Source organism: Pithys albifrons, unplaced genomic scaffold (assembly GCF_047495875.1).
Source record: "Pithys albifrons albifrons isolate INPA30051 unplaced genomic scaffold, PitAlb_v1 scaffold_44, whole genome shotgun sequence".
NCBI classification, from domain to species: domain Eukaryota; kingdom Metazoa; phylum Chordata; class Aves; order Passeriformes; family Thamnophilidae; genus Pithys; species Pithys albifrons.
The window spans coordinates 393762-417432 of NW_027286059.1; the positions used below are offsets into that span (position 1 = coordinate 393762).

Consider the following 23671-nt stretch of genomic DNA (forward strand, 5'->3'; position numbering starts at 1 on the left):
ACACCAAGGGCAGAAAAGCAGAGCAGAGAGAGGTTACACACAGTCTGGGATGTGATGGAAGTTGAGAGGAAGATCCACAGAAGAGGAATCTTTCCAGGCTTTCAGAAGGTAAGTCTGCATGAAGGGCAATGTATGTGCAGTTTGTGGGAAGATCTCCCAACGCTGGCACATCCCACAGCCTGGGGGGTCTCTAATGTGGGATATCACAGTTTCTCTGGTGCTGAAGAGGAGGACGAGCTGCAAAGCAGGGACTCTCTGCTGCACCATCCCACGGACATCCCAACAGGGTTCCCTCCAGGGTTTCAATCCAGGCTGTGCCACCCAGGCTGCCCCAAACTGTCCTGCAGAGCAGGGTCCTGCAGCCCAGGGTGCTGTGTCAGGGCAGGAGCTCTGCCACCTGCCAGGGGCAGCTCTCAGCTGGTCTGGGGAGCTCCCTCAGTGCTGGGGGAGAGGCTGTGGGTGGAAAGAGCAAACCCTGGCAGGGCAGGGCAGGGCAGGGCAGGGCAGGGCAGGGCAGGGCAGGTTTGTTCAGCTATCAAGTGAGAGTTTCATAGGTGAGGACTGCTTACAGAACCAGAGCACTGCAGGATATTTTCCAGGGGATTCATCAAGGAGAAGGTGAAAGGAGGGATTTCTGTCAAACTCTCAAGCCACATACCTGGTGGTGTGTCATGCAGAGGGAACACTGAAGAGCTGCACAGGAGCTGAGAACTACCTGATATTGTTGGTTTCTGGGACGATGCACAGCTGGCTCAGGGTGACAATGCCCTGAGTGCCCACCTGGTTCTGCCCTGGCTTCTCCCAGCCGGACCCTCAGTGTGCATTTCCTTTTTCCTCAACTTGCTCATGTTCCTCGGGTTGTTTCCTCTTTCTCTCAGTCAGGTTCACTGGGAATGGGAGTTCAAGCTACAGAGTCAATCACTGATCCTGTGATCCCCCTCAAGCAGGTGGGTCCCTGGGAATGAGACATTCCAATTTTCCTCTGACCTGTGGGGCTGTCAGTAGTGAATTCTGTGTGCCTGGAGAATGAGGTGTGTTTCCCAGAATCAAACCCCATTGTCAGGACACTTGGCTCTTCTCTGAGATGTCCTTCCAAGCTGGGAGCTGCCCTCAAGAATGCAAATCATCTTCATAGCACAATTGTGTTATCTGAAATCCCCAGTGCAGAGGGCACAGATGCTGTGCCTACACCAGGAAATGCTGTTGGGTTGGTGAGATGAGCCATGTGTGTCCATGAGACCTTGAGCCAGGCTGAGACATTGAGTGGTCTGTGATGGAACTCTCTGCTCTCAACAGTGTCTGGTGGCATTTCAGACAAAAATGGGAGTGTGATCACTCTCTCTCTGAGGAAGGTCCAAGTCCAGGGCAGCTGGAAGAAGGCAGAGGGACAGAGCAGCTCCCCTCACTCTGCACTAAACCACAGACAATCATCCTGTTTGGGAAGCCCTGCTCTGTTCTTCCTCATGGTAGCACAAATGCTGAGGGGTTCTGCCATCCAGGAAAACTCCACAGGGAAGATGAGGGGAGTCAGAAACAAAACACCCAAACCTCTGAAACTGCCTTCTGGAATCCTGAAATCTCAAAACTGGAAGTGCAGATGCCCATGAGAACTTTTGCTTCAGGAGCAGTTTCATCTGACACAGCTGAACACCAGGATGGGCCCTGCCCCCCCCATGGCCACGACCCCCCTGGAGCAGAGCAGGGCTGACCCTCACAGCCAGTGGGCAGAGGGGCTGCTCCTCCTGGGAAATGTAGTGAGCACCAAGCAGGGCTCCAGCCATGGATATGAAGCAAATTTTCCTGAAATACGAAAAGTTATGGATGTGTGCAGGACGGAGAGGGGTATTGGGAAATGGTTTTGATTTATCTGAGAAATGTCTGCCCTGACTTGCCAGGGTTTAGCTCAAAGAAGCATGTTCTGACTTCTCCCTGACTTTTTCCCCATGAACAGGTCCCTGTACCCAGAGGCAGCAGATGACCAACAGCACCTCCATCAGCCAGTTCCTCCTCCTGCCATTGGCAGACACGTGGCAGCTGCAGCTCTTGCTCTTCTGGCTCTTCCTGGGCATCTTCCTGGCTGCCCTCCTGGGCAACGGCTTCATCATCAGCGCCGTAGCCTGTGACCATCGCCTGCACACCCCCATGCACTTCTTCCTGCTCAACCTGTCCCTCACAGACCTGGGCTGCATCTGCACCATTGTCCCCAAAGCCATGCACAACTCCCTCTGGGACACCACACTCATCTCCTACATGGGATGTGCTGCACAGCTCTTTTTCTTTGTCTTCTTCATCTCAGCAGAGCTTTATCTCCTCACCATCATGTGCTACGACCGCTACGTTGCCATCTGCAAACCCCTGCACTACGGGACCCTCCTGGGCAGCAGAGCTTGTGCCCACATGGCAGCAGCTGCCTGGGCCAGTGGCTTTCTCAATGCTCTGCTGCACACAGCCAATACATTTTCCCTGCCCCTGTGCCAGGGCAATGCCCTGGGCCAGTTCTTCTGTGAAATCCCTCAGATCCTCAAGCTCTCCTGCTCACAATCCTACCTCAGGGAAATTGGGCTTCTTGTGGTTAGTTTTTCTTTAGCTTTTTGCTGTTTCATTTTCATAGTTTTCTCCTATGTGCAGATCTTCAGGGCTGTGCTGAGGATCCCCTCTGAGCAGGGACGGCACAAAGCCTTTTCCACGTGCCTCCCTCACCTGGCCGTGGTCTCCCTGTTTGTCAGCACGGGTATGTTTACCTACCTTAAGCCTCCCTCCATCTCCTCCCCATCCCTGAACCTGGTGGTGTCTGTTCTGTACTCGGTGGTTCCTCCATCACTGAACCCCCTTATCTACAGCCTGAGGAACCAGGAGCTCAAACATTGTCTCAGGAAATTGATGACTGGTTTCTTTCAGAAATAATGAAGTACCAGTTTTCTTCTTAGAGCATTCAGAATGTAACTTGTTACAAGCCCTGTCTGCTTTTAGTCACATGTCCTCTTTTGTGTTTGTTTTATTTCTGGTAGTTTTTCTTTTTTCGTTTCTTATTTAACATAATGTTTCCATAAAAGAACATTATGTCTAAATACTGATTAATGTTACCACAATATCTACAAGTCTCCGGATATTCAGTTATTGTTCAAAAGTCATGAGTCCCGTGATTTTTAATGAAATAAACTTGCCTGCACTGACTTGTGGTGTCCAAGATGGTTCCTAAACCCTTCTCTGTGCTGCAGGGTCAGTGCCTGGGTGCACAGGGGGAGGGAAGAAACTCCCAGCATAGCAGGAAAACCAGGGACAAGGGCACTTGGTCTTTCCACATCTTTTCTTTCCAGCTCCACACTCTCCTTCTTAGCCCTTATGTTGGTGCCAGGCCCAAGTGCTCTGCCAGCTTGGTCACATCCTGCTGCATGTCCATCCTGGGCTCACAGGCAGGGACAGGTCATGGACACTGCTGGGACACAGCTGGGCTCCACAACAGAAGCTCCATCAGGAAAGGGCTTCTCCTGAGGGCAGGACAGGAAGGATTTGCTCCTCTTCCAAAGTCACTGTCAAGAATGTGCCCAAGGAAATTCCCTGGCAAAGCAAATCCCAGTGCCCAGTTGCAGAGTGTGAGTGTGCAGGATGTGGGCTTGTAGCAGTTTCCTTGCACAGCCAGAGCTCCTAGGACAGACTTGAAGGACCAGCAGAGCAGGGTCTGGGCTATGTCTTTGTTCCCTGCAGAGCCTTGAAAGGTGCCCCACAGCAATTGTCACAGACCAATTCCTGCAAGCCCCATTCCCAGCTCTGGCCTCTCATCCCACCTGCAAGAGGTTGGTTGTGCCTCCATGAAGGGATGTCAAGGTCATAGGTCCATGTTTGGTTTGCACTTCAGCATGTCTTCTGTATCTCCCTGTCCTGCCTTCTGGCCTGACCCTTTCCCTGCCCAGCAGCAAACCAGCCTGGCTGGGCAGCATTTCCCCTGTGCAGGTAGAAAGGGCTCTGCAGGCAGGAGCAGCTTTGCCCTCCAGCAGGCAACATTCCTGCCCTTTCCCAGAGCACAGAGCACAGCTGGGCAGTGGGATGCAGCCAGAGGCACACACACCTCCATGGGTCACCCCTCTGAGCTGCCTGAACAGCTTCAGTGAGCACCCAACAGAGAAACAAATGCTCTCAGTCACAGGCATCCAAGCAGGGCAGAGGAGACATGAAGATTTTAAAGGAGATAAAGAAGTTAAAGGGAAGAATAAATATTTCCATTGATAAAAGGGACTAGGAAATTCAGACATCAGCCCCAGAGGTTTCACTGGTTGAAATGGGGACTGTCCACAGCCCTGAGAAAATCTCATCCTCTTCTCCCTCATGACCTGCCCTGTGACTGCATTTGGGTAAAGTCTCATCATGGGGCTACTGGAGGAAAACTTGCAAACCTGCTCCAGCTCCACCACCCTGAGGGTCCCCTGACTGGGGACAGCACAGTCTCTGCTCCCAGCACTGTCACTGCCATTTCCTGCACCTTTGGCACATACCAAGTGTTTCCCACTGGTGGCCACATCCCATGACCAGCACTGGGCTGTTCGCCAGCCCTGTTCTCTGCAAGACTCATGGACTGGAAGAGCTGTCTCCAACAGAGCTGCACCCTCACTCAAGGCATTTCTGTCATCTACAGTCATCATTTCCTTCTTGTCCTGGACACTTTTTGCACCCCCAATGTACTGCACCCCTTTTACTGTTACTTTCTCTCAGGGCTGGACCTCTCCTGCAGTGAACACCATGACACTTCTGTTCTTTGCTTTCTCAGACTGATATTTAGCTCCAGTCTTTCCTTTGTGTTCCCAGGGGCATCCTGTGTGTGCTTCAGAGCTGCCATCCTTCAGACCTCTCCACCTGCTCCTCTCACCTCACCATGGCCACTGTTTTCTGCAGCATCCCCATCCTTGCCCAGCACAGCCCTCCTGGGATAGTTTGACACAGCCCTTGCTCTACATCATCCTCATGCACCTGCTCACCCCCCCTCACCTACAGCCTGATGGTCAGAAACATTCAGGGCAGGGAGGCACCAGGGAAAATGCTCAGGACAGCCATGGAGTGCTCAGAGAGACCATTGGAGTGGTGGGTCTGTAGGAATAAATCCCTGCTGCCTCCCTTCTGAATGGCTCCAAGGAGCTGGCAAGGCATGTATTGTTTTCTGGGCACTAAACTGAAACTGTGGGATATGGAAAAGGCCTTTGGTGCCAGGGATATTGAGCAGGCTGGGCAGGGTCATTGTGAGACCTCTCTCAAACCCCTTGGAAAGGCCAGAGCCATCCCAGACATTTCTGGGGACTTCAGAAAGGCAGACATGGAACCAGTTTTCAAACAGGGCAGGAGGGAGGATTGGGAGAGTTCCAGACTGGTCAGGCTTAACGGGAAAGAGGATATGGCAAGTCCTCCTGCAGCCATTTCCAGGCATGGGAAGGAAAAGGGAAGAGATTGCAGAATCCATTTGGGAGGAAAAAGAAAGGGACATTGTGTGCCCAAACTTTAGCAAGGCCTTTGCCATGGTCTGCCATAGTCTCCTTATGGCCAGATTGGTGACAGCTGGACTAAAAGTAGAACGTGTGATAGGTGGGAATTTGGCTGAAGGAGAAGTGTCAAATAAAAGTAATGGTACAGAGTCCTCTTGGCAGCAACTTCCTGGTGAGATCCCTCAGTGACCAGCCCTTGACCACCAATACAGAACATTTTTATTACCTCTCTGTCCAATGGGACAAACTGCATTTTCAAATCCTTTGTGTATGATACCAATTTCAGGGAGCCCTTGAGCACCAGCCTTGGTTTAAAGACCAATATTGGAATGGGAACTCCAATAAAATGAACTCTTTCCCCTTTTATTCCCCACAAATATGCAGAGACAAAATACAAGGAAGTATTAAATGAAAAAAATAAGTTTAGTGACCAGAAATACAGCAGCAAAAGCAACAATACCAAGGGAACAGTTCAAACCAACAACAGAGAGAGAGAGAAATAGCTTTTATTTCTCCCCCACCCTTGTCCCAACTCCCTTTTTTGTACAGATAGAAATGCTCATCAACATGTGCTTCCCATTCCCCTTTGCCCCCCCTGGAGGAACAAAGAACAAAAAGTAAAACCACAGGAAAGGGGGCAAAGCAAAATCTGGAAAATGCCTCATATGAGACAAGTTGTGCTGCTGAAGCAAACGGTGACTCCAGAGGGGCCCAAGGGGCGGCAGAGCCGCGACTCTGGTTCATGTGGCAGTGGGGGGGAGGCAGCGGGTCTGCTGATCCCATGGAGTTCTGGGGTCCCAGTGGCCCCTTTGTTCCTGAGGTTCTGAAATGACTCAGGGTCCCTTTTCTTCCATGAGGACCAACATGTCACAAAGGCCCCTTCATTCCCTGAGATATCTCACTGTCCCCATACTCCTTTGGTTCCATGAGCCCCTGCAGTGCGTTTCGGTTTGAGATAAGGAACTGCCAATCCCCCCAAGCACAGAGAGAAAAGCCTCCCTCCTAACACCAGGGAAAGGGAGGAAAAGAGAGGGGAAAGAAAAAAAAACCACTTCAAACTGCATTTATGCTAAAACTACATATATTTTTCACAGAAAGAAAGAGACAATTAGAAGAGAGTACAAATATTCACTCACACAAGTCTGCAACAACAAGTTCCTCACCTCAACTTCTTAACGAACGCACAAACTTTACTGTCCTAACTACACATTACTTAAGAACATACTTATTCCCCAGGGAGACAAACTCAAGCAGAAAGGAGAGACCCAGAACAACCCATTTTACTTTCCTGAGGTACCCTCTGAGCCAGTGGTGGGCCTGGTCCTCTCCATCCCCCCTGGGACAGCATCGTGCATCCTCCCAAGAGCAGGGCTGAGAAGCGACTGCCTTAACCACTCCCACACTGGTTCCTACTTCCCTGGAGATGATGTCATAATGTGGTATGGAATACAAAATTACTGGCTAGAAGAGGTCAGCTGTTAGCTCAGCCCAGCTCAAGTCAGCTGACAGCTTCGGCCTAGTCCACACTTCAGAGCCCAAATTTAGGCCCACCTCAGTGAACCCATAACAAAGTCCCTGGTCATTCCCTATCCCTGGCCATTCCCTGTCCCTGAACCATTCCCTGTCCCTGGGCCATTCCCTATTCCTTTGCCATTCCCTGTCCTTGTCCATTCCCTATCCCTGCCCATTCCCTGTCCCTGCCCATTCCCTATCCCTGACCAATCCCTATCCCTGGCCATTCCTTGTCCCTGGGCTATTCCCTGTCCCTGGGTATTCCCTATCCTGGCTATTTCCTGTCCCTGACCATGCCCTCTCCCTGAGCCATTCCCTGTCCCTGAGCCATTCCCTATCCTTGGCCATTCCCTATCCCTGGCCATTCCCTGTCTCTGGCCATTCCCTATCCCTGGCCATTCCCTGTCTCTGGCAATACCCCGTCTCTGGCCATTCCCTGTCTCTGGCCATTCCCTGTCTCTGGCCATTCCCTGTCCCTGGCCATTCCTTGTCTCTGGCCATTCCCTGTCCCTCAGCTCTGCAGGGCCGGGGGTGTCAGTGGGTCTCGGGGGGTCCCTGCTCGACCCTGGCTCAGAACTGCGGCCCCAGGCGGGCCCGAGGGGCCCTGGGGGAGAACAACCCTGAGCTCCAGCTGGGCCAGATACACCCAGTTCCACCCAGTGGGGCCCAGGGCACTCCCAGCATGGGTCCAGTGGCTCCCAGACACCTCCAGTGTGGTCCCACTCACTCCCATATGACCTCAGTCCCCTCCACCATGACCTCAGGTGCCCTCAGCATGGTCTCACCTGCCCTCAGAATGCTCCCAGTCACTCCCAGTATGATGCCAGTATGACCCCAGTCACCCTCAATGTGGTCCCAGTTTTTCCAAGTACGATCTGTGTTACCCCAGTTCTGGTCCCAGTCTATCCTAGTCCACCCCAGTCCATCCCAGCCTGTCCCGCTCCGTCCCGGTCCCTTCCCGGCACCGCCGCCCTTTCCCGATCCCGCCCCCGAACCAGCGGGTTTAAGGCCGAGTTTCACCGCAGGGCGCGGGAGTTCAGCCCAGCCCGGCCCGGGGGTCCCGCAATTCGTGGCCGTGGAGGGTCCCGGGGTGTCCCGGGGGGATCCAGAGAGGTCCCAGGAGGGGTCCCAAAGGGGATCCAGGTGAATTCCCGGGAATTCCTCCGTCCCCGTCCCCGTCCCCGTCCCCCCCCCCGGGCTCCCTCGGACACTTCCGCCTTCCCGTCTCACAACCAGCGCCACCGGGATCTGCCCAGAGATCGATGACGTCACAGGCGGATCGGGCTGCCATTGGCGGTCGGGAAACAGCACAGCCAATCGCGCGGCCGGAGGCGGCTCTGTGGGCGGGGCCTGGTCCGGGTCCGGGCCCGGCGGGGCCGCAGCGGAGCAGCGCGATGGCCCCAGCGCTGGGTCTGGGGGCGCTCCTGGGGCTGCTGGGGCTCCTGGGGGCCCTGGGGGGGGCGACGGAGGGTAAGTGGGACCCTCGGAGTGGGGAACTCTGGATCTGCCATGCCTGGGCACGGAGAACTTCCTGAATCCCCATTTCTTGGGTATCGGGACCCCCCTGTACCCCATTCCTGGGCAGGGGAATTCCCCTTCCCCCCATTCCCAGGTTCTGCGACCCCCCTGCACCCCCTCCCGCAGCACCGGGAACCCCAGCCCCTCCTCCCCTCCTTATCCGGCACCGGGACCCCTGAACCCCCATTCCTGAGCACGGGAAACCTCCTGAACCGCAATTCCTGGACATGCGAACCCCCTTGAGCCTCCGTTCCCAGGAAGGGAACCTCCCCCAAACCCTATTCCCAGGAAATAAGCCCCCCTCAACCCCCATTCCCGGCCACGGGAAACGCCTTGAGCCCCCATTCCTGGGCACTGGGACAGCCTGCACCCCCATTTCCGGCACTGGGACCCCCCCGGATCCTCATTCCTGGGACACCTTGGACCATCTTGTCCCTCACTTGGACCACTAGAACCCCCATTTCCGAAAACGGGGACCCCTCTGCACCCCCTCCCCGGCTCCAGGACCCCCCCAGAACCCCTTTACTCTGAACAAATACCCCCCTGCAATCCCTTTTCCAGCTATCCTGCCTCTCCCTGATCCTCCCTTTTCCTTGACCCTGGGACCCCCTGAATCCCTATTCCTGCCCTTCCCAACCCTCAGATCCCACTTTCCTCAGCACTGGGGACCCCTGGACTGCCCTTTCCTGGGCACAGGGACCCCCTGGATCCTCTCTCTCTCCTTTCCCAGTCCCATCCCCACCTTTTACTTGAACCTTGGACTCTTCCTGACTCTCCTGGCTCTCCCAGTTCCACTTTCTTGTCCCTTGGACCTCCCAAACCTGCCAATCTCAGAGTCCTCCCAGTTCTTCACTCTCTGCTCTTCCTGCAGGGGGTCCCAGGCACTGGAACCCCCTTGGCCACAATTTCTGGGCACTGGGACCCCCCTTCACCCCCATTCCTGGGCATGAGGACTCTCTGCAGCCCCCTCATCTGGCACCAGGGACCCCCCCTATACCTGGCTATCCTGTACCAATACCCCCCTGCACCCCCTTTCCTGGCCATCCCCTCTTCCAGACCCTCCTTTTCCTTGATCCTAAGACCCCCTGACCCGCACTCCAGCCTTTCCCAGCCCGAAGTCCCTCCTTTGGTCTACACCAAACACCTCCAGGACCCCCATTCCCAGCCATCACAGGTCTTCCTTTCTTGTGACCTCTGTTTTCTCATCACTGGGGACGCCTGGACCCCCATTTTCCTGGAACAGAGACCCCCTGGACCTCCCATTCCACCTCTCCCAGTCCCTGCACTCACCATTCCTTTATCCTTGGATCCTCTTGGATCCCATCTTGTTCAGCACCAGGATCCCTCTGACCCTCCCTTATCCTGCACCAGTATCACTCCCTGCCCCCTTTTCCAGCCATCCCACCTCTCCCATCCCCCCTTTTCCTTGACCCTGGGACCCCCTGAACCCCCATTCCTGGGCATGGGGACTCCCCTGCATGTCTCATTCAGCACCCAGACCCCCATAACCCTTTCTTGGGGGGACTGGGACCCCCTGCACATCCTTACTGAGCACTTTGACCCCCCTGTACCCCCTTTCCTGGGCACAGGCACCCTTCTACACCCCCCTGTGTACCAGCAAGACTCCCCTGAACTTCCATTCCCATACACTGGGACCCCCCTACAGCCCCTTATCCTGCACCAATACCCTCTGCACTCCCTTTCTCAACCATTCCGGGTCTTCCCACCCTGTGACCCCCTTTCCCTGACCCTGAGGGCCCCTGGACTCCCCTTTCCTGGACAAAGGTACCTCTTGGACTCCGTGTTCCACCTCTCCGAATCCCTGTACCCTCCTTTTCCTTGACTCTGGGACCCCCCCTTAGCCCCCAGTCCTGTGCAGTGGGACCCCCTTGCACCCCCTACCCCGGCACTGACACTCCCTGCACCAACTTCCCTGGGATCCCCAAAGCCCTTCCTGCCTCTCCCAGTTCCCCCTTTCCATGACCTGTGACCCCTCAGACCCCCCAAATCTCTGTGTCCCCCCAGTTCTCCACTCCCTGTGGTACCAGCACGTGGCGGTGTCAGAGCCCAGCCCAGGGCTCCCCCAGTTCATGTCCGTGGAGTTCCTGGATGGGATCCCCATTGCCCGCTACGACAGCGAGCGGGGCCGGGTGGAGCCGCAGACGCCGTGGATGGAGAAGGGTTTCGAGCAGGGATTTTGGGATGGACAGACCAAGATCGCTGAGGTGCACCAGCACTGGGCTGCCGACAGCCTGGAGACACTGCGGGTCTGGTACAACCAGAGCAGGGGTAAGTGGGGACAGCTGGGAATTGGAGAGTTCCATGGGGCTGGGCTGGGATCTGTGGGGCTGAGATGTGATCCATAGTGCTAGAAGAGATCTCTGGGCTGGAGGAGGATCTTTGGGTCTGGGATGGGATCTGTGGGGCTGGGATGGGATCTGTGGGCCTGGGGGGGATCTGTGGGTCTCATGAGGATCTGTGGGACTGGGATGAGATTTGTGGGGCTGACGGACATTTTTGGGGCTGGAATGGGATCTGTTGTGCTATGAGAGATCTGTGGGCTGGAGGGGGATCTTTGGGGCTGGGGAGGATCTGTGGGTCTGAGATGGGATCTATGGGGCTGAGGTGCATCTGTGGGGCTTGGATCTATCTGTGGGGTTGGGTTGCAATCCATGGTGCTATGGGAGATCTCTGTGCTGGAGAGGGAATCTTTGGGGCTAGGGGAGATCTGTAGGGCTGGGGTGCATCTCTGGGGCTGGGATGTGTATCTGTGGGGCTGGGATGGAACCTGTGAAGCTGGGATGAATCTGTGGGCCTGGGGGACCTGAGGGGCTGGGGGGAATCTGTGGGGCTGGGCTGGGATCTCTGGGACTAGGAGCGATCTGTGGGGCTGGTCTGGGATTTGTGGGTCTAGGGGGCATCTGTGAGTCTGGAATGGGATCTGTGGGGCTGGGTTGGGACTTGTGGGGCATTTGTGGGGCTGGGAGTGATCTGTGGGGCTAGGTGGAAATCCATGGGTATCCAAGGGGCTGGGATGAGGCTCTGGGGGTCTCCATCACAGTCTGGATGGGGCTCTGTGGGGCTGGGACACAATTCCAGGGGTCTCTGTGGGTCTGTTTGCCCCCCAGGTCTCCACACACTGCAGTGGGTTTCTGGCTGTGACCTCCTGTCCGATGGGACTGTCCAGGGATCGGACCGGTACGGCTACGACGGGCGGGATTTCCTCTCCTCCGAGCTGGGATCCAAGAGCTTCGTGCCAGCCAACATCGCTTCCCAGGTCACCAAGAGGAAAGGGGAATACGAAGAGATCGAGGTGGAGCAGTGGACAAAATACCTGGGGCTCACCTGTCCAGAATGGCTCCAGATATACATCAGATACGGGCAGGAGGCGCTGGAGCGCAAAGGTGGGAATGGAATTCCCATTGAAATGTGGGATTTGGGAATGGAGGACTTAGGAATGTGGTAATTTGCATGGGAATTCCATGGATGGATCTCAGCCCCATTCCCTTGCCTTGGGAATTCCAGATCACATCATCTCCCCATGCTCGTGGAAATTCCATGGTTGGATGTCACCATTATCCCATTCCAGAGCCCCCTGATGTCCATGTGTCTGGCAAAGAGGAACACGAGATCCTGATGTTGTCCTGCCACGCTTACGGATTCTACCCCGGTATCATTGGGATCAGCTGGATGAAGGGGGATGAAATCCGGGATCAGGAGATGGAGTGGGGCGGGGTCGTTCCCAACAGCGACGGCACCTTCCACAGCCGGGCCAGGATCGAGGCGCTGCCGGGGGAGCGGGAGCAGTACCGGTGCCGGGTGGAGCACGCCGGGATGCCGGAGCCCGGGATCTTCGCCTGGGGTGAGGCTGGGAATGTGGAATGTGGGAACTGGGAATTTGGGAACTGGGAATTTGGGAATGTGTAGTAGTGAGATGGGGGTTCCCCTCCCCCTCCTCACACTCCCACCCCTCCCAGAGCCAGAATCCAACTGGAATTCCACCCCAGTGGTGGTCGCCCTGTCCGTCATCGCTGCCATCATCATCATCAGCCTCATGGGATTCGCTGTCTGGAAACTCCAATCTGGTAACTCATGGGATGAGGGTGGGGAAGGGGCACAGATCCACTTGACAGCATTCCAGGGATCCTGTGCTACAGCTGCTGATCCCGCTTTATTTCCATAGGGAACAGGGAGAGGAATGGATACAACACAACGCCTATCAGTGAGTACCAGCAGTGTGTCTGCATCCAGATCCAGGTACTCTCCTTGATGGATCCCAGGATGGATCCAGGTGTGTGATCCAGGCCAGAATCTCATGGATCTTCTGTTTTCCACAGGAGCAGATGCTTGAACTGATGGCTCCCCTGCAGGTAGAGAGTGGGATCCAGGTGGAATTCCAAGGGGAATCAGAGCATAGTGGATGTAGCAGGATTGGGATGGGATTCCAGATCAGGGCAGGGTTCCAGAGTGAGATCAGAAGGAATTCTGGAGTGGGATCAGGGCTGGATTATGGAGCAGGATCAGGCTGGCTGGCTGGAGGGGGATAGAGGTGGTATTCCACAGTGGGATTGTGTGGGATGGATGGAGCAAGATGATGATGGATTTCAGAGGAGCTACTGCTCTCCGTGAGCTCCACAGGCGGATATATCCCATGGAATGGGGACAGGGACATGGTGACTCTGTCCCCCACTCTCATCGCAGCAGGAATCACCACCTGAGCAATCCATGGAGCTGGATCCAGCCCCTTCCCTCTTCCTGAGGAAGGCCAGGAGCTGCTGGCAGAGCTCATCGCGCCGCTCTCACCCACCCTGGCACCCCCGTGCCTCTTCCCAATGGATCAACTTCCTGCTTTTTCATGTCTGTAAACCAAGAACCACAATTATTCCCAATGTTTTAATTAAATCTCCTGCCTCGGCAATAAATTCTTATCCCCTCCTCTGGCATCCAGCAGTTCCTCTTTAGGAACCAGGAATGGCAATGGGGACATGAAGAATGGGAATAGGGACATGGGGACAGGAATGGGGACCCAGGAAGCAGTTTGGGGACACCAGAACCTGGGAGTGGGGACACGAGGAATGGGATGGGAACACCAGGGATTGGAACAGGGACACAATGGGGACAGGGATGGGGACACTGGCAGCAGGTTGGAGACACCAGGAACTGGGAGTGGGGCACCAGAATTGGGATAGATACCCCAGGAATGGGAATGGGGACAGGGATTGGGACACCAGAAATGGGATTGTGGCCATTGGCAGCAGGTTGTGAACAGCAGGAATGGGAATGGGAATGGCAGGAATTGGAATGGGAGCACCAGGAGACAATGGGACTGGGATGGAAACACCAGAAATGGGAATGGGAACAGGGATGGGGACCCCAGAGGTGGAGGTGTCCCAGGTTTTAGTTTGGGGTCTCCTGTAATCCCCCAAACCACCATGAGGGCACAGACAGCAATAATGGGACCGGGCTGGGGCCAATCACGGACGGGGCAGGGGTGAGTGGAGCAGGGGACGGTCCCACGGGAACTGCTCGGGAATGGGAAGAGTAAAAGGTGATGCTGCTCCCGGCTCTGCCCCTCTCTGGCTGCGAACCTGCCATGGGAGCTCCCCCAGCTCCTGCAGCCCAGAGCAGCTGCGTGTTCCCACCTGGAGCTCTGTGTGTTCCCACCGGTAGTAGTTTTGGCTTTAGTCAGCACAGGTCCCCATTTAGGCCTCAGTTTTTAGCAGGCCTCAAAGGTTGTGACACAGATTAGAGGGGACAGGTATCATCTGACTTAAGCAGCCATAGAGGTATTTCATATCATCTGACATCATCAGGAGGTGTCGGGGAGTATAACAAGCAAGGGGGGAGGAGTCTCTCTTCTTCGGTCCATGCTTCTGACCAGGACGGTTCCCGCTCCCTGACTGCTGATATCAGGCCCTCCTGCCGGTCGGCACGTCTGTTTAGCCGGGGACGTGAGCACATTCCTGTTAATTCCTCTTTCCCTCTTGCTGGGAGGTTTCCTGTGGGGAGGGGGTTTGGTTGGTTTGGAGTTTCACCTGTTAGCTGGGGCGACCTCGGTGAGCCTGTTGTTGTTTTCTGTCACTATGTGCTATTTCATATTCTGTGTTAAGCTCTCCTTTTCTCTGTATAAATATAAAAACCTCACTGTGTTTAAAGCCTCGTTTCTGCTGTTTTCCCTCACTCTCCTGCTCTGGGAGTGGACTTTGTGACTGGGTACCAGGCAGTTGGCATTTTGCCAGCTCAAACTATAACACAACCTGGAGCTGTTGCCCTTGCAGCTCTAAAAGCTCATTCTATCCCTCACTAGTACAGCTTATTAGTGCTTTTGTTGAAAATTCCTAAAGTGGACTTTATCCCTCTTTAGGAAGAGTTTCAACAGACAGGAGTTTGTATCAGTTCATTTTGGAGATATGTCTGGAATTAAGATAATCACAGTCATAAAATACCACAAACAGCATTTATTGTAATAACAACTAGCAAAAGAGACTAAAAAGGGTAAAATACTTACTACAAAAGAGAATAAAAATATAAAATACTTTTAAAAAAGTATTTAAAAATATAAAATCCTTTAAAACTCAATAAAAGGATACAAAAGGATACAAAGTAGTTGATGCTGCAGCAGTTGCTCCCTATCCCCGATGCTCCCTCGAGCAGACAGGCCAGCACTGCCAGCCCCGGCAGCAGCGGGATGCCATCCATGCTCAGCGGCGTCCCCGCGGCGCCAACACGGGCTGGGTGCAAGGGTGGGTGTGGCTCAGCTCCCCCACTCCTGTGTCCCTGTTTATCAGCCATCCATCACACTGCAGAGGGCCAGGACACAGTGTAAGGTGATGCCTGGGAGGCAGCCAAACACCGCCTGTTCATTGCATAAGTGGCAACAGTCTGAACATGTCGCCTGTTGGGTAGTGGTCGTACGACCCCTGCCCACCTATTGTTCCTCCCACCATCGGCTTCCTCACCCCACTGTAAGACCTTCACCACTGTGTTCCCAGGGTATTTGTATCTATCTTGAGGCGCAGCCAAGTCAGAGAGGAACAGAGAACCTTGATAATAGTGAAAATCTAGTGTTATATATTTACTTTGTACACTACTTTGCCTGGTTTCCCAGCATGTCATAACTACTTTCTCACCCTTCTATGCTCCACTGATCATCTAAATTAAGAGTACTCTCTTTACTTTCATGTTTTTTCTATAACTTAGCAAGCAGCAAGGCCAGGCACAGACCAAAATAATAATACTTTATTACACTCTAATACACAGACCCACACTGGACACCAACAAATGTTCATGTGGTTTCACCCCATCCAGCCCCCAAGCCCTTCACAGCCACTCCTCACTCCCTCACCAGCAGGATCAGGGAGAGAACTGGGAGGGAAAAGCTGGAAAAATTGTGGGTTGAGATAAAGACAGTTTAACAAGGACAAGGAAAACCTGCACACACAAGCAAAACAAAACAAGGAATTCCTTCCCTGTTTTCCATGGCTGGGCAGGTGTTCAGCACCTCCAGGGCAGCAGGGCCCAATCCCACGGAATGGTGACTTGGGAAGACGAACTCCATCACTCCAAACGTGTCCCACTCTAGCAGGGTGGGTTCTACAGTTGCTGGAAAAGTGAGGCTGAGCACTGGAAAGAGTTTAGAAAAACAGTATTTTTATTAACAGGAGTGACCGAATAGCAGGAACTTGTTTCTGCAGGGTACCTTCTGCGTCTGTGGTGGCTGGCTGCTGTGGGAATGCAATCTGCAAAGGTATGATGGGTTCTCCTGGTCCTGGAGTTTATTCCATTTCCTAGGAGAAAATGTGCTCCCCCATTTCCCCTGACCACGTGGTCTCCAAGAGCCTGAGGACACACAGCGACCACCAGGGAGAGGGAGGAGGGAGGGAGGAGAGAGAGAGCTGGTCAGGGGTTTATCCAAAACCCACCAATAGGAAACAAGAGGGGGTTTGGCCCTGGACGAATGGGAATAAGGGAATTAACATACAATAGGAAAGGGGTCAGGTAACATGCATGTTGCCACCTTCCTCCAGACCCCTGAGATAACAGGGTGCCTCAAGGTATTCTGGGATGGAGAAGCAGTGACTTTGCAAAAAGATATTTTAACAATCATTTTGTACATTTAAACAACATTAAAAACATCAGTTGTTAAAACATTATCCTGGCTTGTTCATCTTCTTCACAAATCCATTTCTGACAGGACTTTCTCCATTGAAGATATGGTAAATCAATTCCCACAGGAACCCACAGAGAAGGAAGAGAGAAGGAGGGAGACTAAAGCAATAAGCCCAAACATGTAAGCACCGAGTCACCAAAGAGTTACTCATGTAAGGTTGTCTTACCAACTCAGAACACTCCCCCAAAGTAGGGGCTACATCTTCTAAGCACTGGCAGACAGCAGTGTCCCTGTTGTCTTTTTGGGGAAAGAACCACCAACCCCCAGAGCACGTGCCCTCTCACCTTTTATTGAGCCTGCCGGAGACGTCTGCTTGGGGAGCTGAGGCCACCACCCTCCAGGAAGAGGTCGCAGACCCTGCTGCTCTCTCAGTCTCCCTCCTTGCTTTCCCCCACTCATAGAATCATAGAATCACAGAATCATAGAATTGATTGGGTTGGAAAAAATCTCCGAGATCATCAAGTCCAACCCTTGGTTCAACTCCAGTCCCTTTACCAGATCATGGCACTCAGTGCCATGGCCAATTTGTGTTTAAAAACCTCCAGGGATGGGGAATCCACCCCCTCTCTGGGCAGCCCATTCCAATGCCTGAGCACTCTCTCTGGAAAGAATTTTTTTCTGATCTCCAACTTCAATTTCCCCTGGCAGAGCTTGAGCCCATCGTGCCCCCTTGTCCTATTGCTGAGTGCCTGGGAGAAGAGACCAACCCCCACCTGGCCAGAACTTCCCTTCAGGGAGTTCTAGACAGTGCTGAGGTCACCTCTGAGCCTCCTCTTCTCCAGGCTAAACACCCCCAGCTCCCTCAGCCTCTCCCCACAGCACTTGTGCTCCAGTCCCTTCTCCAGCCTCGTTGCTCTTCTCTGGCCCCGCTCCAGCCCCTCAATCTCTTTCCTCAACTGAGGGGCCCAGAACTGAATACAACACTCAAGGTGTGGCCTCCCCAAGGCAGAGTCCAGGGGAAGGGTCACTGCCCTGGGCCTGCTGGCCACACTAGTTTGGATCCAGGCCAGGATCCCATTGGCCTTCTTGGCCACCTGGGCACACTGGTGGCTTATGTTGAGCTTCCTGTTCCTCAGTCCCCCCAGGTCCCTCTGCCTGGCTGCTCTCCAGCCACTCTGTGCCCAGCCTGGAGCGCTGCAGGGGGTTGGGGTGGCCAAAGGGCAGGACCTGCACTTGGCCTTGTTGAACTCCATCCCATTGCAATCAGCCCATCTCTCCAGTCTCTCCAGATCCCTCTGCAGAGCCCTCCTGCCTTCCAGCAGGTCGACACTCCCTCCCAACTTGGTGTCATCAGCAAATTTGCTGATGATGGACTCAATCCCCTCATCTAAATCATCACTAAAGATGTTAAACAGGACTGGACCCAACACAGACCCTTGGGGAACACCACTGGTAACCGACCGCCAGCTGGACACAGCTCCATTCACCAGCACTCTCTGGGCCCGACCCTCCAGCCAGCTCCTAATCCAGGAGAGGGGACACTTGTCCAGGCCATGGGCTACCAGCTTTTCCAGGAGTATATTATGGGAGACAGTGTCAAAGGCCTTGCTGAAGTCCAGACAGACACATCCACAGCCTTTCCCTCATCCACCAGGTGGGTCACCTGATCGTAGAAAGAGATCAGGTTGGTCAGACAGGACCTGCCCCTCCTAAACCCAAGCTGGCTGGGTCTAATCCCTTGTCCACCCTGAAGGTGCTGTGTGATTGCACTCAGGATGACCTGCTCCATAACCCTGCCAGGCACGGAGGTCAGGCTGACAGGCCTGTAGTTGCCAGGGTCCTGCTTGCAGCCCTTTGTGTGGATTGGGGTGACATTCGACAACTTCCAATCATCTGAGACCTCCCCAGAGAGCCAGGACTGTTGGAAGATGATGGAGAGTGGCTTGGCAAGCTCTTCTGCCAGCTCCTTCATCACCCTGGGATGGATCCCATCTGGTCCCATAGACTTGTGAGGATCCAGCTGGCTCAGTAAGTCAGTAACTGTATCCTCCTGGAATACAGGAGGGGTATTCAGCTCCCTCTCCCTGTCTACCAGCTCCAGACGCCAGTGGTCTTGAGGGCCACCTGTCTTACTGGTGAAAACTGAGGCAAAGTAGGTGTTAAGTACCTCAGCCTTCTCCTCATCTTCCTTAACTATATTTCCCTTCAAGTCCAACAGAGAATGGAGGTTTTCCTTGCCCCTCCTTTTGTTATTAATGTATTTATAGAAGGAATTTTTCTTATCCCTAATTGAATTAGCAAATTAACTTCAAATTGCACTTTTCTTGCCCTAATTTTTTTCCTGCATGACCCAGCTCTACCTGTAAATTCTTCATAAGTAGCCAGCCCTTTTTTTCCACAGTCTGTAAACTTTCTTTTTATCCCTGATTTCCTTCAGAATCTCCCTATTTAACCAAGCTGGCCGTCTTCCCCTCCGGCTGGCCTTTCGGCACACTGGGACAGCCTGTTCCTGTGCACTCAAAATTTCCTTCTTAAAACATGTCCATCCCTCCTGGACCCTCTTGCCTTTAAGGGTTGTTTCCCAGGGTATTCTCTGAATTAGTCTTTTGAATAGGCCAAAATCTGCCCTCCAGAAGTCCAGTGTAGAGGTTTTAATGATGGCTGTCCTTGCAGCTCTGAGTATTGAAAACTCTATCGTTTCATGGTCGTTGTGCTCCAAAGGCTGTCAACCAATAGGAGAGACTCAAGTAACTTTAGTTTATGCAAAGTCTGTCTTCAAGGACGAAGCTTTCACTCAATCAGCTTTCATTCCCTAGAAATTGGCAGGGAAAGGATAAATCTTTTCACAGGTAGCATTGGCAAAAACACAGACCAAAATGTCAACAGTTTTAGTTCCCCACACATCCCACCTGGTCTGTGTTTGGACCATGATACAGGTGATTGACTTTAATGGCTTTGTGATGGAGCATTACTTCTGAAGCAACACAAAAAAAGGTTCATTAAAAGTAACAACTAACAGTCCAAACAACAGTATCTTAATAGTCATGTCCATCTTCAGTGGAGGGATTAAAGAGGGTTTCAGCTGTCGCTCTCTTGAAGTTGCTCTGCTGAAGCAAAGTATGTCTTGCTACTCTTGGGTAGTCAACAGTACTCCAGATGTTTGTTGTTTTTCTTCCAGTCAGCATGCAGGAGGTTGGCATCTCACCACTTAACACTGACTTAGTCTTCAAGCTGGAATAGGTGGACACAAGTGTCTAACCTTACAGGTCTGGGTGCCTTGATGAATCTTTGGAGTTTCTGCAAAACATAAGGTCTAGAGCACAAAATTATTTTCTTTTTTTGTGGTGGAACTTCAAATTTCAGGTTTTGTGGGTCTTTTTTTTTTTTACATTTTTACAGTATAAGAATGGTTCAGCTTTTATAGTATTAAGTGGTGTTGGAGTTTTGGCTTTAGTTTCAGTTTAGGCCTTATTTAGGCCTCAGTTTTAGCAGGCCTCAAAGAATAGATTAAAAGGGACAAGCATCACCTGACTTAAGCAACCAAAGAGGTATTTCATATCATCTGACATCATCAAGAAGTGTCAAGGGGTATAAAGAGAGACAGGGGAGGAGTTTCTGTCTCTTTCGGTCTCTGCCTCAGCCCCGTGAGGATGTGCTGCTCTGACTCCTGAGATTAGGCCTTGCTGCCATCCACGCTGTTGTTTGTCTAGGGAGGTGAACATCTTGTTAATTTCTCTTTTCTCTTGCTGGGAGGTTTCTTGGGAAGAGTTTCTGGGAGGTTTCTTGGGAAGAGTTTCTGGGAGGTTTTCTGGGGTTTGGGTTGTTGGAATCTCTATTAATAACTCAAGTGACTCAGTGAGGGTGTTATTATTTCTTTTCACATGTATAAATATATGTATTATATCATATTCTGGTTTTAATTTTTTTCTTTTCTTCTGTATAAATATAAATCCTTGCCATTTCAAAGTTCCATTTCTAAGGGGTTTTTTTCCTCACTCCCTTTCCCTGGGAGGGGGACCCTTTGACTCTGTATTGGGCAGTTGACATTTTACCAAGCTGAACCGTAACAAGTGTTCAAATGACAGTCATGAATGTATGGGCTTATTAGGAACTTACTCAAGGCAGGGTGTGTCTGGAGTTTGATGCAACACCAAACAATGTCTCAGCCTTATCAATTGCTCTCACAGAGAGCTCGTACTGTCTGTATGGATTCCTGGCCCAGTCGGAGTCTGGTCATCCTGCCACAACCTGTCTCTGACTGCAGTTCATCCTCGTCACCTCATGGAGTGGTAGTGCAGGCACCTCTTGCCTCCATGGTATAAAAGCATCTTCATCAGCACTAAACTATACATTTGTATATTAATGCTTTAATAATTGGTTACTATTAAATCAGCTGTCGGCTTTTGCATTTTCACATTAGCTGTACTTTTGAGGTTGAAAACTATTTTGCTGGAAGACATTTACAAAACACCAGAGCATGAAGAATGTATTGAGAACATAATTGAAATTTACTGAATTAAGGCAGTTGATAGGCAGGGCACCAGCTAAACAAGAATGGCTTAGACGGAGCAGTTATTCTGTGATGTTACTGATTTACCTCACAGACTGTAGCTGAGATGGGAGCCAGGGCTCATAGGAGGGTCCATAAACATCAGGCCTTCATGTGCAGTGCTGCAAACCAGCCACTTTCATGCTGTTTAACACAGGACTTCTCTTTTGTGAGGCTCAGCACCTCACAAACTATTCAATGACTGGAGATGACAGAACATACTTTAGAGAGTAATTCAAGGTAAACAGGCTTGGCTTTATAATCACGTGAAACTTTGTGTGGACTCTGAAATCAGGTCTAGAGGAATCTCTTCCAGAGGCTGCAGCAATCAGACCGGCTTCTTTATGAACTACTTGTACAGGAAAAACTGGGACTTACTCAGACTTGTTAAAAAAAAAAAAAAGGCATTTTTACAATCAAGTAAAGAATAATGGAAAGCAAAGGACACATACATCAACTCAGTATTGCCTAAGGTAGATTAGCTGTACATTCTTTGAAGTTGCTTGCCAGTTTAGATGATTTTATGAGCTCTGATAAGGCTGTCAAAGTGTTACAATTTTTTTCCCTTTTTTCCCATTGGGATTCAGATTTAGAGTCTAGTATTTATATACATACTGTCTTTGGAACTTACAGACTGATTTAGAGCCATTTAATTTTTTTCAATAGTTCTCCATTATGACAGGAGCTTTCTGCATTCCCCCCACCCCCTTTTTTCCCCTTTTTTATTTCCCCCTTTTTATTTTGTTAGGGGGTTTTTTTTGAGTGTTCAGAGATATATTTACTATCATAACTGAGACTCTGCATAGGATGATTGACTAATCTAGATACAATTTGCAAACACAATAATAGATCATTTAATAGTTTGATTTTTTTTCCTTTCTCTGCAGTAATCTTAATGCTTTTCTTCTTTTTTTTTAATTTTTGGCCTGTTTATTTTTGTTTTAGGCATTTTTTTATTACTCTCTAAAACTTTCTGTCTTGGTGTATCAGTTGTTAGGGGTTCTTGGCTCAATTACCTCAGCTGCAGCTGCTGAGACATGTTCTGTCACTTGTTTACTCTCTTAACGAAGATGCTTCTATCAGTGTGCTGTTCTCAGCCTGTTTGCCAGTGACACATCTTGCAAGTCCAGTCTGTTTCTTTGTCTGTAACAGTTTCTGTCTTTTACAGCTGTGCTGGGGGCAGAGACTTCTTCAGCTCTAGGGCAGTAAGTTCAGGGATCTACTTGGGCAGTGAACCTGCTATACAAAAACAACAATCTACTTCGTTAGTCAGGATAACATTAAGTTGTTAAAAGCTTGTGCAGGTGTCACACTTAGGTCTAATATGAACACAATGAGTTCTCAACCACAAAAGCTGTTTGACAAGACAGAGTTTATTCAGAAAAAGAAGATCCTGAGTGACATCCAATCTGATGAGAGGGAAAGAAAAAAACCAAACAACTAACTGGTGGAGATTACCAAAGTGAAGAAAGAAATAGAACAGAGGAGAGATGAGATCAAGCAGTGTCTCTTGGCTCTGGTTCACCAGACCAGAATAGGCATCTGCAGCCTTACAGAGGGGAACTGGGTATCACTTACTTTCTATACCAACAATTACTAGGCCACTTTGCTACAATTTCTTTTATTTTATATGATACTTACACATTTCACACTTTGGGTAGGTCTCTGTACTTTCCATTCAGGACACACAAGCAGGTCCAAAGAGAACATGTCTGCAAACTCACACAGGCCCTTGCCACAGTTTGGCCCCCTGCCAAACATCTCCCTCCTGGCTTGATTGCACAGGCAGCTTAAAAAGGCTGTCAAGGTGGAGCAGGGGCTCAGCTCTCCCAGACAGATGCCTGAATCTCCAAAAGTAATAAAAGCTACCACGGTACTCTCTTTCCACCCCCTAGCTGGGAGTAACCAGCCAGCAGGGGAAAGAGAAAACTAATGCAGCCCACCCTGACACCAGAATGCAACAAGCCTCAGCTTCAGCCCGGCAGAGCGGGGCAGCCTTCGGCTCAAGGCACCACCAGCAGCAGCAGAAACTTGTCAAACACAGCAGCCTGACAGAGCTGTTCTAACGGGTCTGAGGCTCATCTGCCCCTTCTCACTATCCCCCTGTGCTCTCCTGGGTTGTGATCCCAGAGTACATTCTTCAACTCACAACTTTTGACTCACTTACAGACAACAGTGCTGGGGTCAGAAAAACGGGAGCCCCACTGGCCGACTGGGTTGGGAGTTAGAGCCCTTAGATAGCTCCCACTCAACTACAAGGAGCTGCGTGGCCCTGCCCTGCGGGCCACCACAGTCTCCGACCAGTCCCTACTCCCTACTCGCTACTTCCCCCCCAGCAAAGAGGCTGCGCGATTCCAGCCACCGATGGAGCCGCTGGTGAGCAACTCCCCTCGGGAAGGGAAGAGTGCAGGTACCTTGCTGCGAGCAACCCAGAACAGCAGCCCCCAAGCAGGAGCTGAGTGCCCACACCATGAATGCCAGAGAAACAAAGAACTGCCCTGATGGGGGACTGTG

The 23671-nt window shown here is 51.8% G+C and overlaps 2 protein-coding genes across 3 annotated transcripts; both read left to right on the forward strand.

Moving 5' to 3' along the window:
* Window positions 1-1974: 1974 nt before the first annotated feature.
* Window positions 1975-2904, forward strand: LOC139685205 (olfactory receptor 14J1-like). Its single transcript, XM_071581833.1, has one exon. The coding sequence runs from the start codon at window positions 1975-1977 to the stop codon at window positions 2902-2904; it is 930 nt and encodes a 309-aa protein (XP_071437934.1).
* A 5427-nt stretch (window positions 2905-8331) lies between these two features.
* On the forward strand, window positions 8332-13433 carry LOC139685208 (class I histocompatibility antigen, F10 alpha chain-like). Of its 2 annotated transcripts, none has more exons than XM_071581839.1 (8): window positions 8332-8450; window positions 10524-10787; window positions 11627-11902; window positions 12088-12360; window positions 12476-12583; window positions 12682-12720; window positions 12836-12868; window positions 13200-13433. In XM_071581839.1, exons 1-7 carry the CDS (start codon window positions 8375-8377, stop codon window positions 12847-12849), a joined length of 1050 nt encoding a protein of 349 aa, XP_071437940.1. In that variant the 5' UTR covers window positions 8332-8374; the 3' UTR covers window positions 12850-12868; window positions 13200-13433. The 2 variants fall into 2 exon arrangements, with proteins under 2 accessions (XP_071437940.1, XP_071437942.1); XM_071581841.1 differs by having other exon boundaries at window positions 13203-13433.
* The last annotated feature ends 10238 nt before the right edge of the window (window positions 13434-23671 follow it).